The sequence below is a fragment of the Doryrhamphus excisus genome, linkage group LG6 (genome assembly GCF_037039965.1).
Source record: "Doryrhamphus excisus strain RoL-2023G ecotype Guam linkage group LG6, RoL_Dexc_Guam_v1.1, whole genome shotgun sequence".
Lineage (NCBI taxonomy): Eukaryota > Metazoa > Chordata > Actinopteri > Syngnathiformes > Syngnathidae > Doryrhamphus > Doryrhamphus excisus.
In genome coordinates this window covers 1,495,280-1,508,580 of record NC_136362.1, presented here as the reverse complement: position 1 = coordinate 1,508,580, position 13,301 = coordinate 1,495,280, and the positions used below count along the sequence as shown (strand labels likewise).

The window sequence follows — 13,301 nt, the reverse complement described above, 5'->3', positions numbered from 1 at the left end:
GGACTATTCCAAGAGTTGTAATTGCAGTCTTGTTCCGCTGGGGGTCGCCAGAGAACCACGTGTGTTTAACATTCCGTGAAGAAGCAGATTTTTAAATCACCTGTTCGCACACGTCACTTTTCTTCTTGTCACTCACCAAGCCTGGGCGTGCAGACCTCCCTCAACCCCCTCCCGCGAGTCCTCCACCTTTCGTGGAACTTGAGCTGCTGTGACGTGGAGTGTGTGGGGGGGGTGGTGTGGTTGTGTGTCGGTGACGAGAGAAGGAGAACCGGACAATTTTGTTGGCTTTGGCGGGTGAAGCGTCCACAGCGGCGCGGCAAAGTGTAGCTCGTCCTGCGGAAGGCAGACCGAGGTACGTAAACGCACCATTCAGCTTCTGTGCTTTGCAACCCGAGCCTGTTAATCAGGATCAAGTGTGTCAATTGTCTGCAATGAGTGAATGCATGAATCAAACAGACCAGGCTTTTTTACGACCCTTTTTGTGTGAAATGTAAATTGTATTAGTTCATATTAGAGGGACTTTATCTACAGTATGTCAAGACAGTTGACACACTGGAGACCCGGACTCTGTTCTTGCATGTACACAAGGATGTGTTAGCGCTGTTAGCTCCCATTATGGATAAGTTGACTACAATTAGTCAACATTATCATAATTATCATGTTCATCTATTGTGATGCATTCAGGACCATGCGTTAGGATGTGTTGATGCGTTCATGTATTGTGATGAGTTCAGGATCATGTCCTGTGACTTGTTGCTGCGTTCTGGTTCATGTGTTGAGATGTGTTCAGGTTCAAGTATTGTGAAATGATGCATTCAGGCTCATGTATTGTGATGCATTTGGGTTCAGGTATTGTGACGTGTTGATGTGTTCATATATTGTGATGCATTCAGGATCATGTATTGTGACATGATGCATTCAGGCTCATCTATTGTTGAGGCATTCGGGTTCCTGTATTGTGATGCATTCGGATTCATGTATTGTGACTTGTTGATGTGTCCATATATTGCGATGCATTCAGGGTCATCTGTTGTGACATGTTCATATATTGCGGTGAGTTCAGGATCATGTATTGTGACATGATGCATTCGGGTTCCTGTATTGTGATGCGTTCAGGTTCATGTATTGTGATGCGTTCAAGTTCATGTATTGTGATGCATTCAGGATCATGTGTTGTGACTTTTTGATGTGTTCTTGTTCAAGTATTGTGAAATGATGCATTCAGGCTCATCTATTGTGATGCATTCGGGTTCAGGTATTGTGACTTGTTGATGTGTTCATACGTTGTGATGCATTCAGGATCATGTGTTGTGACATGTTCATGTATTGCAGTGAGTTCAGGTTCGTGTATTGTGATGCGTTCAGGATCATTTGTGACATGATGCATTCGGGTTCCTGTATTGTGACCTGTTGATGTGTTCATATATTGTGATGCATTCAGGATCATGTGTTGTGACATGTTCCTGTATTGCGGTGAGTTCAGGATCATGTATTGTGACATGATGCATTCAGGCTCATCTATTTTGTGGCATTCGGGTTCCTTGATTGTGATGTGTTCATGTATTGTGATGCGTTCAGGATCATGTCTTGTGACTTGTTGATGCGTTCTGGTTCATGTATTGAGATGTGTTCAGGTTCAAGTATTGTGAAATGATGCATTCAGGCTCATTTATTGTGATGCATACGGGTTCCTGTATTGCGATGCGTTCAGGTTCATGTATTGTGACATGATGCATTCAGGCTCATGTATTGCGATGCGTTCAGGTTCATGTGTTGTGAGGTGTTCAGGATCATGTGTTGTGACATGATGCATTCAGGCTCATATATTGTGATGCATTCGGGTTCATGTATTGCGATGCGTTCAGGTTCATGTGTTGTGAGGTGTTCAGGATCATGTGTTGTGACATGATGCATTCAGGCTCATGTATTGTGATGCATTCGGGTTCATGTATTGTGACTTGTTGATGTGTTCATTTAATATGATGCATTCAGGATCATGTGTTGTGACGCTTTGATGCGTTCAGGTTCATGTATTGTGATGCGTTCAGGATCATGCGTTTTGACGTGTTGATGCGTTCAGGATCATGCGTTTTGACGTGTTGATGCATTCAGGTTCATGTATTGTGACATGATGCATTCAGGCTCATGTATTGTGATGCATTCGGGGTCACATATTGTGATGAATTCGGGTTCATGTATTGTAACTTGTTGTGTTCATATATTATGATGCATTCAGGTTCCTGTATAGTGATGCGTTCAGGATCAGGTGTTGTGATGTGTTGTGTTCAGGTTCATGTATTGTGATGCATTCAGGTTCAAGTGTTGTGACATGTTGATGCACTCATGTATTGCGATGCATTCAGGTTCATGTGTAGTAACGTGTTGATGCGTTCATGTATGGCATGGCGATGCATTCAGGTTCATGTATGGTGATTTATTGGTGTTGTGTTTCAGGAAGCATGTAAAAGCCGACGTCGAGGAGGAGATGTTCCAGACCACAAGGAGGACTACAGAAGAACCTCCTGGCTTTTAGAGTCAGCCAATCCAGTCCTTGGACTCGGGGGCGAGGGGGGGGCCTCCATGGTCCCGCCCATCACGACCCCACCGCCGTCCCCGCGTATCGACCTCCGGCATGATGACGCGGGCTTGGAAGCTGCCGACGGTCACGGGTCCCTACTTCCTGTCTCTGCTGATGATGAACAGCTGCTGGCTGCTCGGCTCCGCCTCATCCGGCGCGGACCCCCAGCAGGCCACGCAGGAGTACGCCCACTCCATCCGCCTGGACGGGGACATCATCCTGGGGGGTCTCTTTCCCGTGCACGCCCGCGGCGAGCGGGGCCTGCCCTGCGGCGAGCTGAAGAAGGAGAAGGGCATCCACCGTCTGGAGGCCATGTTGTTCGCCATCGACCTCATCAACAAGGACCCCGACTTGCTCCCCAATGTGACCCTGGGGGCGCGTATCCTGGACACGTGCTCGCGTGACACCTACGCCTTGGAGCAGTCGCTCACCTTCGTGCAGGCCCTTATCGAGAGGGACGCCTCCGACGTGCGCTGCGCTAACGGGGAGCCGCCCGTCCTCGCCAGGCCCGACAAGGTGGTGGCCGTCATCGGGGCGGCAGCCAGCTCCGTATCCATCATGGTGGCCAACATCCTGCGCCTCTTCAAGGTGAGATGCCATTATGGGTGTGAATATGGTTTCCAGTAACGGGGGCCCCAAAAGGGGGGCGGCAGACAGGAAGTGACTTTGGTTAGTCTTTGGTGACCAGGTCTTTGGTCTAGATTATCTCCTGGTATTTGGTGCCTCCAAGCGAGATCCGTGTTGTTTTTCTCCTGCCGGCTGCTTCACAAGCGCCGTTAGCACGCTGTTGTGTTAGCACGCTGTTGTGTTAGCACGCTGTTGTGTTAGCACGCTGTTGTGTTAGCACGCTGTTGTGTTAGCAGGTAGCGCCTTTATCGGGTGCAAACAAGTCCTGGCATTCACACGTCTTCACAAGGTGAGAAGATCTGCCCTCATTGGAGAAACTCTCTCAAGTTCTTGCAGCGTCTGGAAGCGCGTTTGATTCCGTGAGCGCTGTTAGCTGCCGCGCAAGTGCAAAAAGAAGCGAGGCTGTGTGATGATGGATGATGCAAGGGTGAATTAGTCATCTATAACAGTATTCTTCCTACAACGTATGACCAGATGACCGCTAGCTTAGATGCTAACGCTGCTGAAGAGAGGCTGCTTTCGGTCCAACGTGGGTTGTTGCGTTCAGGTTCATGTATCGTGCTGCATTTAGCATCATGTGACGTGTTGCGTTCGGGTTCATGTATTGTGATGACTTCAGGATCATGACATGTGTTGCGTTCAGGTTCAATGTACTGTGATGACTTCAGGATCATGACACGTGTTGCGTTCAGGTTCATGTACTGTGATGACTTCAGGATCATGACACGTGTTGCGTTCATGTTCATGTATTGTGATGCATTTAGCATCATGTGACGTGTTGATGTGTTCAGGGTCATATATTGTGATGCATTCAGGTTTGTTTATTGTGTTGTGTGTTCATGATCATGTGTTGTGATGTGTTGTTGCATTCAGGTTCATGTATTGTGATGCGTTGAGGATCATTATTGTGATACGTTCAGGTTCATGTGTTGCGACTTGTTGATGTGTTCATGTATTGTGATGTGTTCAGGTTCATGTATTGTGATGCATTTAGCATCATGTGACGTGTTGTGTTCAGGGTCATACATTGTGATGCATTCAGGTTCATGTATTGTGTGTTCAGGATCATGTGTTGATGTGTTCATGTTCATACATTATGACACATTCAGGATCAGGTGATGTGGTGCGTTCAGGTTCATGTATTGTGATACGTTCAGGTTCATGTGTTGTGATGTGGTGATGTGTTCAGGTTCATGTATTGTGATGCATTTAGCATCATGTGAAGAGTTGCGTTCATGTACTGTGATGACTTCAGGATCATGAGACGTGTTGCGTTCATGTTCATGTATTGTGATGCATTTAGCATCATGTGACGTGTTGCGTTCGGGTTCATGTATTGTGATGACTTTAGGATCATGACATGTGTTGCGTTCAGGTTCATGTACTGTGATGACTTCAGGATCATGACATGTGTTGCGTTCAGGTTCATGTACTGTGATGACTTCAGGATCATGACACGTGTTGCGTTCATGTTCATGTATTGTGATGCATTTAGCATCATGTGACGTGTTGATGTGTTCAGGGTCATATATTGTGATGCATTCAGGTTTGTTTATTGTGTTGTGTGTTCATGATCATGTGTTGTGATGTGTTGTTGCATTCAGGTTCATGTATTGTGATGCGTTGAGGATCATTATTGTGATACGTTCAGGTTCATGTGTTGCGACTTGTTGATGTGTTCATGTATTGTGATGTGTTCAGGTTCATGTATTTTGATGCATTTAGCATCATGTGACGTGTTGTGTTCAGGGTCATACATTGTGATGCATTCAGGTTCATGTGTTGATGTGTTCATGTTCATACATTATGACACATTCAGGATCAGGTGATGTGGTGCGTTCAGGTTCATGTATTGTGATACGTTCAGGTTCATGTGTTGTGATGTGGTTATGTGTTCAGGTTCATGTATTGTGATGCATTTAGCATCATGTGAAGAGTTGCGTTCATGTACTGTGATGACTTCAGGATCATGAGACGTGTTGTGATGTGGTGATGTGTTCAGGTTCATGTATTGTGATGCATTTAGCATCATGTGAAGAGTTGCGTTCATGTACTGTGATGACTTCAGGATCATGACACGTGTTGCGTTCATGTTCATGTATTGTGATGCATTTAGCATCATGTGACGTGTTGATGTGTTCAGGGTCATATATTGTGATGCATTCAGGTTTGTTTATTGTGTTGTGTGTTCATGATCATGTGTTGTGATGTGTTGTTGCATTCAGGTTCATGTATTGTGATGCGTTGAGGATCATTATTGTGATACGTTCAGGTTCATGTGTTGCGACTTGTTGATGTGTTCATGTATTGTGATGCGTTCAGGATCATGTGTTGTGATGTGGTGATGTGTTCAGGTTCATGTATTGTGATGCCTTCAGGATCCTGTGACGTGTTGCGTTCAGGTTCATGTACTGTGATGATTTCAGGATCATGAGACTTGTTGCGTTCAGGTATTGTGATGCATTTAGTATCATGTGACGTGTTGTGTTCAGGGTCATATATTGTGATGCATTCAGGTTTGTGTATTGTGGTGTGTTCAGGATCATGTGTTGTGATGTGCTGATGTGTTCATGTATTGTGATGCGTTCAGGATCATGTGTTGTGATGTGTTGTTGCATTCAGGTTCATGTATTGTGATGTGTTGAGGGTCATTATTGTGATACGTTCATGTTCATGTATTGTGTTGTGTTCAGGATCATGTGTTGTGACGTGTTGATGTGTTCATGTATTGTGATGCGTTCAGGATCATGTGACGTGTTGGGTTCAGGTTCATGTCTTGTGAGGCCTTCAGGAGTTTTGCGATGTGTTCAAGTTCATGTATTGTGGTGCATTCAGGTACATGTGTTGTAACATTTTGACGTGTTCATGTATGGTGATGCGTTCAGGATCATGTGTTGTGACATTTTGATGTGTTCATGTATGGTGATGCATTCAGGTTGATGTGTCGTGGTGCATTCAGGTTCATGTGTTGTGACATGGTGATGTTTATGTATTGTGGTGCATTCAGGTTGATGTGTTGAGACATGTTGATGTGTTCATGTATTGTGATGCATTCAGGTTGATGTGTCGTGATGCATTCAGGTTCATGTGTTGAGACATGTTGATGTTTATGTATTGTGGTGCATTCAGGTTCATGTGTTGAGACATGTTGATGTGTTCATGTATTGTGGTGCATTCAGGTTCATGTGTTACATGTTGATGTGTCGTGGTGCATTCAGGTTCATGTGTTGTGACATGTTGATGTGTTCATGTATGGTGATGCGTTCAGGTAGATGTGTCGTGACGTGTTGCGTTTGCTGTTCCATGACGAGGTCAGCTGGTGGAAGCTTGGTCATGTGGCCGCTAGCTTGGATGCTAACGCTGCTTAACAGGAAGTCAACGTCAAGCCGCTGCTGGAGTGGAGCGATGCCGTCCGGGTGTCAGCAGGCTGGTGTCAGCGAGCATCACGTCCCATCAGGACCCCCCCCCCTCCTCCCGCACAGCTTAACCCCAAAATGTCACGCCGACGCCCGCTCGCAAGGAGGCGGCGTAGTGACGTCACGCACCGGAGGCATTCTGAGGAACCACGCGACGCGTTCTCCTTTCCGCCACCCGCGGCGGGACACGTCAAGGCGGCACACACGACCGTGACGAGTGGCGGCGCTGAGGTCGGGATGAGTCCAGCGGGTCAGAACAGCTTCCTTTGCGGCCGAGCGGAACCAGACCAGAACCAGGAGCTTGAACGTGACATTGTTGGTTTCGTCTGCCCGGCGTCCCTCGGCGACACCTCCTCTCTTAATATGGTCACGCCACGCTGCTTTGTTTTCTCGCCCACTGTCAGCGTGACGTCACAGTCCACTCCACACGCGCACAAGAACATCCACCAAAACGGGACTCTTTCTTTGCCTGAATGCAGCATTGTGGAGCATAACAAGGGCTAAATGAAGTCAAATAGAAATATGAGGCATTCAAATACATAGTAAATAGTAGTATTCTACACTGGTCATCAGGTGTCCCTAATTTTACACTGCAAGGAGTACTGTACACAACAAATATAACATGGGAGTCTATACTATGTCTGACTTTTGTCTTGCTATGTCTACCATATTGCTGTAAATGGGAGTATAGGGGTGTTATTATATGTGTAGAGGGCTCTAATGCTACTACAAAAGCGTATTCAGAAGGTGGTAAACACATTTGCTATGTCTTATTACGTCTACTATATTGGGTAATAGGAATGTAAAGCTGACTATAGGGGTGTTATTTCATGTTTGGAGGGCTCTAATAGTAGTATTTAGAAGGTGGTAAACAGGTTTATTATGTCTACTATATTGGGTAATAGGAGTGTAAAGGTGACTATAGGGGTGTTATATCCTGTCTAGAGGGCTCTAATAGTAGTGTTTAAAAGGTGGCAAACTGGTTTACGATGTCTTATTATGTCTACTATATTGGGTAATAGGAATGTAAAGCTGACTATAGGGGTGTTATATCCTGTCTAGAGGGCTCTAATAGTAGTACTTAAAAGGTGCTAAACAGGTTAACTATGTCTTATATGTCTTATTATATCTATTATATTGGTAATAGGGGTGTGAAGCTGACTATAGGGGTGTTATTTCATGTTTGGAGGGCTCTAATAGTATTTAAAAGGTGGTAAACAGGTTAACTATGTCTTATATGTCTTATTATGTCTACTATATTGGGTAATAGGGGTGTAAAGCTGACTATAGGGGTGTTATTTCATGTTTCGAGGGCTCTAATAGTAGTATTTAGAAGGTGGTAAACAGATTTATTATGTCTTATGTGTTATTATGTCTACTATATTAGGTCATAGGAGTGTAAAGGTGACTATAGGGGTGTTATATCATGTCTAGATGTCTCTAATAGTAGTATTTAAAGGTGGTAAACAGGTTTACTATGTCTTATATGTGTTATTATGTCTACTATATTAGGTCATAGGAGTGTAAATGTGACTATAGGGGTGTTATTTCATGCCTAGGGTGCTCTAATCATGTTAAAAACATATATAGAAGGTGGTGAATGGGTTTTCTATGCTCAAACTATAAAAATATTTCATATTGTAAAAAGTCCAAGGATCATAAAAAAATGGTTATCTATAACAATTTCATGTTTTACCTTTTCATAATGATTTGGAGTGCATGAGAAAGTGTAGGTCACTGTGGCCACGTGACCACAAGTCGATTGCACAACCCAACAGTAATGCTGTAACAAACTGCGGAGTCGGCTGACCAGCATTTTTAAGCACATAAAAAAAACATTGCCTGTAGGTTGCCCACAGCCACAGCTGTTAATGCCTCCTGATTGGACACAAAGCGGCTGTTATTTGCTTTTGTGGACTCCAGGAGATTGCGGCTCATCTGAGCTGATTTGCCTTCCCTTGTTGTAAAAACCCAGCAGGGTTTCGCATGTGGACGTCCGTTGTTATTCCGCTCAAGCCATGATGCAAATACCTGAACCCTCACCCCACGCCCCCCCCAGGGAAGAAAACCACTGAGTGCCAGCAAAACTGCAGCTTCATCTTCTTTCAACTTTTAGACTTCGACTTCAAAAGTGCAACTTTGCAAACCTCCCAATTCCAAAGTTCACATGCAAACTCCACACAGAGATGGCCGAGGGTGGACTTGAACTCTGGTCTCCAAGCTGTGTGGCTAGCACCATGCAGCCTGTTTTACGACAATAAAGTCAAAATATTAAGAGAAAAAGTGTTGTGGATCATGTGTTGTGATGTGTTGATGCGTTCACATATTGTGATGCGTTCAGGTTCATGTATTGTGTTCAGGTTCATGTGTTAATGCATTCATGTATTGTGATGCATTCAGGATCATGTGTTGTGATGTGGTCAGGTTCACGTATTGTGATGTGTTCAGGATCAACTGTTGTGACATGTTCAGGTTCATGTATTGTGATGCGTTCAGGTTCATGTGTTGATGCGTTCACGTATTGTGATGTGTTCAGGATCATGTGTTGTGACGTGTTCATGTTCATGTTTTGTGATACGTTCAGGATGGTGTATTGTGGTGCATTCAGGTTCATGTGTTGCGACATGTTGATGTGTTCATATATGGTGATGCGTTCAGGTTGATGTGTCGTGGTGCATTCAGGTTCATGTGTTGTGACATGTGATCTCTACATATATGGTGATGTGTTCAGGTTGATGTGTCGTGGTGCATTCAGGTTCATGTGTTGTGACATGGTGATCTCTTCATATATGGTGATGCGTTCAGGTTGATGTGTCGTGGTGCATTCAGGTTCATGTGTTGTGACATGTTGATGTGTTCATGTATTGTGGTGCATTCAGGATCATGTGTTGTGACATGATGTGTTCGTGTATTGTGATGCGTTCAGGATCATGTATTGTGATGCGTTCAGGATCATATGTTGATGTATTCACTTATTGTGATGCGTTCAGGTTCACGTATTGTGATGTGTTCAGGATCATGTATTGATGCGTTCACGTATTGTGATGCGTTCAGGATCATGTGTTGTGACATGGTGATCTGTTCATATATGGTGATGCGTTCAGGTTGTGTCGTGGTGCATTCAGGTTCATGTGTTGTGACATGGTGATGTGTACATGTGTGGTGATGTGTTCAGGTTGATGTGTCGTGGTGCATTCAGGTTCATGTGTTGTGACATGTTGATGTGTTCATGTATTGTGATGTGTTCAGGATCATATGTTGATGTATTCACGTATTGTGATGCGTTCAGGAACCTGTGTTGTGATGCGTTCAGGATCATGTGTTGATGTAGTCACGTATTGTGATGCGTTCAGAAACATGTGTTGTGATGTGTTCAGGTTCACGTATTGTGATGTGTTCAGGTTCACGTATTGTGATGTGTTCAGGATCATGTGTTGTGACATGGTGATCTGTTCATATATGGTGATGCGTTCAGGTTGATGTGTCGTGGTGCATTCAGGATCACGTGTTGTGACATGGTGATGTGTACATGTATGGTGATGTGTTCAGGTTGATGTGTCGTGGTGCATTCAGGTTCATGTGTTGTGACATGTTGATGTGTTCATGTATTGTGATGCGTTCAGGATCATGTGTTGATGCATTCACGGATTGTGATGCGTTCAGCATCATGTATTGTGGTGCATTCAGGTTCATGTATTGTGATGCATTCAGGATCATATGTTGATGTATTCACGTATTGTGATGTGTTCAGGAACATGTGTTGTGATGCGTTCAGGTTCACGCATTGTGATGTGTTCAAGATCATGTATTGATGCGTTCACGTATTGTGATGCATTCAGGTTGATGTGTCGTGGTGCATTCATGTTCATGTGTTGTGACATGTTGATGTGTTCGTGTATTGTGGTGCATTCAGGTTCATGTATTGTGATGCGTTCACGCATTGTGATGCATTCAGGATCATGTGTTGTGACGTGTTCAGGTTCATGAATTGTCTAAATATAATGTCATGATGTGCTATATATAAATATATATATCACTATATTGACAGTTACTATGGTAGCCATTATATCATTGGATGCTCATATCATATATAGTATGTGTTGCCATATATTGACTGAGTGAGAATGGAACCAGCAACCATTACGTCCTTCCTTGTTTTTCTCGGCAGATCCCTCAGATCAGCTACGCCTCCACGGCGCCGGAGCTCAGCGACAACACGCGTTACGACTTCTTCTCCCGCGTGGTTCCTCCTGACTCCTACCAGGCTCAGAGCATGCTGGACGTGGTCACCGCCCTGGGATGGAACTACGTCTCCACGCTGGCCTCCGAGGGAAACTATGGAGAGAGTGGCGTGGACGCCTTCGTGCAGATCTCCAGGGAGTCAGGTAGGGAAAGGGGGCACGGGGGGCGGGGTCCAAAGGTGAAGAGCAGATTATTAATATTAACATCACTCTTTGGGGGGGGAGTGCTGGAGCCTATCCCAGCTGTCTTGGGGCGAGAGGCGGGGTACACCCTGGACTGGTGGCCAGCCAATCACAGGGCACATATAGACAAACAACCATTCACACTCACATTCATACCTATGGACAATTTGGAGTCGCTAATTAACCTAGCATGTTTTTGGAATGTTTTGGCCGAGGGTGGAATTGAACCCTGGTCTCCTAGCTGTGAGGTCTGCGTGCTAACCACTCGTCCACCGTGCAGCCCAAATAATGTTATTTTTATAATATTAGTATAATAATAATATACAATAATAATGATAATAATAATAATAATATAATAATATCATTATTATGCAAACCACACAGAGATGGCCAAGGGTGGAATTGAACCCTGGTCACCTAGCTGTGAGGTCTGCGTGCTAACCACTCGACCACCGTGCAGCCCAAATATTATTTTTTTATAATAGTATAATAATAATAATATGATAATATATAATCATAATAATAATAATTATTATCATGATTATAATGACATAATAATAATAATATTGCTTCTTATTGTTATGCAAACTCCACACAGAGATGGCCGAGGGAGGAATTGAACCCTGGTCTCCTTGCTGTGAGGTCTGCGTGCTAACCACTCGAACACCGTGCAGCCCAAATATAGTTATTTTTTTAATAATTGTACAATTATATAAGTATATACATATAATAATGTATAATAAAAATAAAAATTACTATAATTATTATTATGGCTTTATAATCAAATTTATTATTGTTGTTATTATTCAAATTATTATAAAGCCATAATAATAATATTATAGTAATTTTTTTTATCCAACTTTATCCAACTAATTTTTATTTATAACAATAATAATAATGATAATTATTATTATTATTAATTTCATTATTATTAATTGCATAATTATTATTATTATTATTATTAGTAGTAGCAATAATTATTATAATTATTATTATAATAATTATTATAATTATTATTATAATAATTATTCATAATTATTATTATAAATAAAAATTAGTTGGATAAAAATAAAAATTACTATAATATTATTAGGCTTTATAATAATAATAATAATAAATTATTATTATTAATCTGCGTCTGCGATGAGGCGTTTGAGGAAATACGCTCTTTGATAACCCGCGTGATTTTACAAGAGCACTGGCATGTGACGAAGCGCAAGGTGTTCGTGTACCGCTGTTTTATATAATAATAATAATAATTATTATTATTATTATTATTATTTTACCCCAATAACATTATTTTTACTCAAAATATTCCAAGTGACTTTTCCTCCTCATTAGAATATGTAAACATTGCAGAATTCATTCATGATGCAAAATAAGCACAAATGTTCCTCTCGCGCTAGCTAGCTGCTAGCTGCTAGCTGCTAGCTGCTAGCCCACCCGTCGTCAGGCCTCCCCGCTGCTTTCCTAAATAGCACCTGGCAGCCTGGAGCGTCATGTGTGCATGCTAACACTGTGACACATGAAACTGCTTCATTAGCGCTGTGCACGTGTGTGTGTGTGTGTGTGTGTGTGTGTGTGTGTGTGTGTGTGTGTGTGTGTGCGTGCACGTCCACCAGCAGGGCTGCAGGCTAATGACGCAGCCTGACGCCTGGAGGTCGAGCTTCGCCGTGATTAGGGAGCCACTATTGATTAGCGCTGATGGTCATTAGCGTCTGCTCGCTAACAACGTCTGCTCTCCAAAATGTGGGATGACATTGGGTTTGACCTTGAGGGAGGGGAGGAGACATAAGGGCGGACGCGTTCACCTCACGACATCTTGGAATTCTTGATGAGGTCCGACCAGATGTTCCTGGCGTGTGACCTGGTATCCATGGCGACCTAACGGACGCTACATAGTGCTCCGCTGAGCTGGTCTCCATGGCGACGCCTGCGGGTCTTCTCCAGGCTTCCGTGCTGTGATGTCCTCCTGAGCCTTCAGATGGCGACACCAGCAGGGGGCGGAGCTAGGCCAGTATTTATACGGCGTATGCCAACGACACTTACATGGACAAAAGTATTGGGACGCACAGCTAGCATGCTAAGTCACGTACATGGGTCGGTTGGATACATGACAAGGCAGTGTGCTAACAGCTAGCATGCTAAGTCACGTACATGGGTCGGTTGGATACATGACAAGGCGGTGTGCTAACAGCTAGCATGCTAAGTCACGTACATCAGTCGGCTGGTTTCATGACAAGGCGGTGAGCTAAC

The 13,301-nt window shown here is 43.7% G+C and overlaps 1 protein-coding gene across 2 annotated transcripts in view; it reads left to right on the top strand.

Moving 5' to 3' along the window:
- The first annotated feature begins 161 nt into the window (after positions 1–161).
- The window catches only part of grm8b (glutamate receptor, metabotropic 8b), a 42,053-nt gene continuing 28,913 nt past the window's right edge, over positions 162–13,301 (top strand). The window contains exons 1-3 of one of the 2 annotated variants that reach the window (XM_058087673.2): positions 162–352; positions 2,455–3,166; positions 10,790–11,006. In XM_058087673.2, coding sequence (XP_057943656.2) covers positions 2,633–3,166; positions 10,790–11,006 — 751 coding nt within the window. In that variant the 5' untranslated portion in view covers positions 162–352; positions 2,455–2,632. The remainder of the gene's footprint in view (positions 353–2,454; positions 3,167–10,789; positions 11,007–13,301) is intronic. The other variant, XM_058087674.2, reaches the window with a different exon arrangement.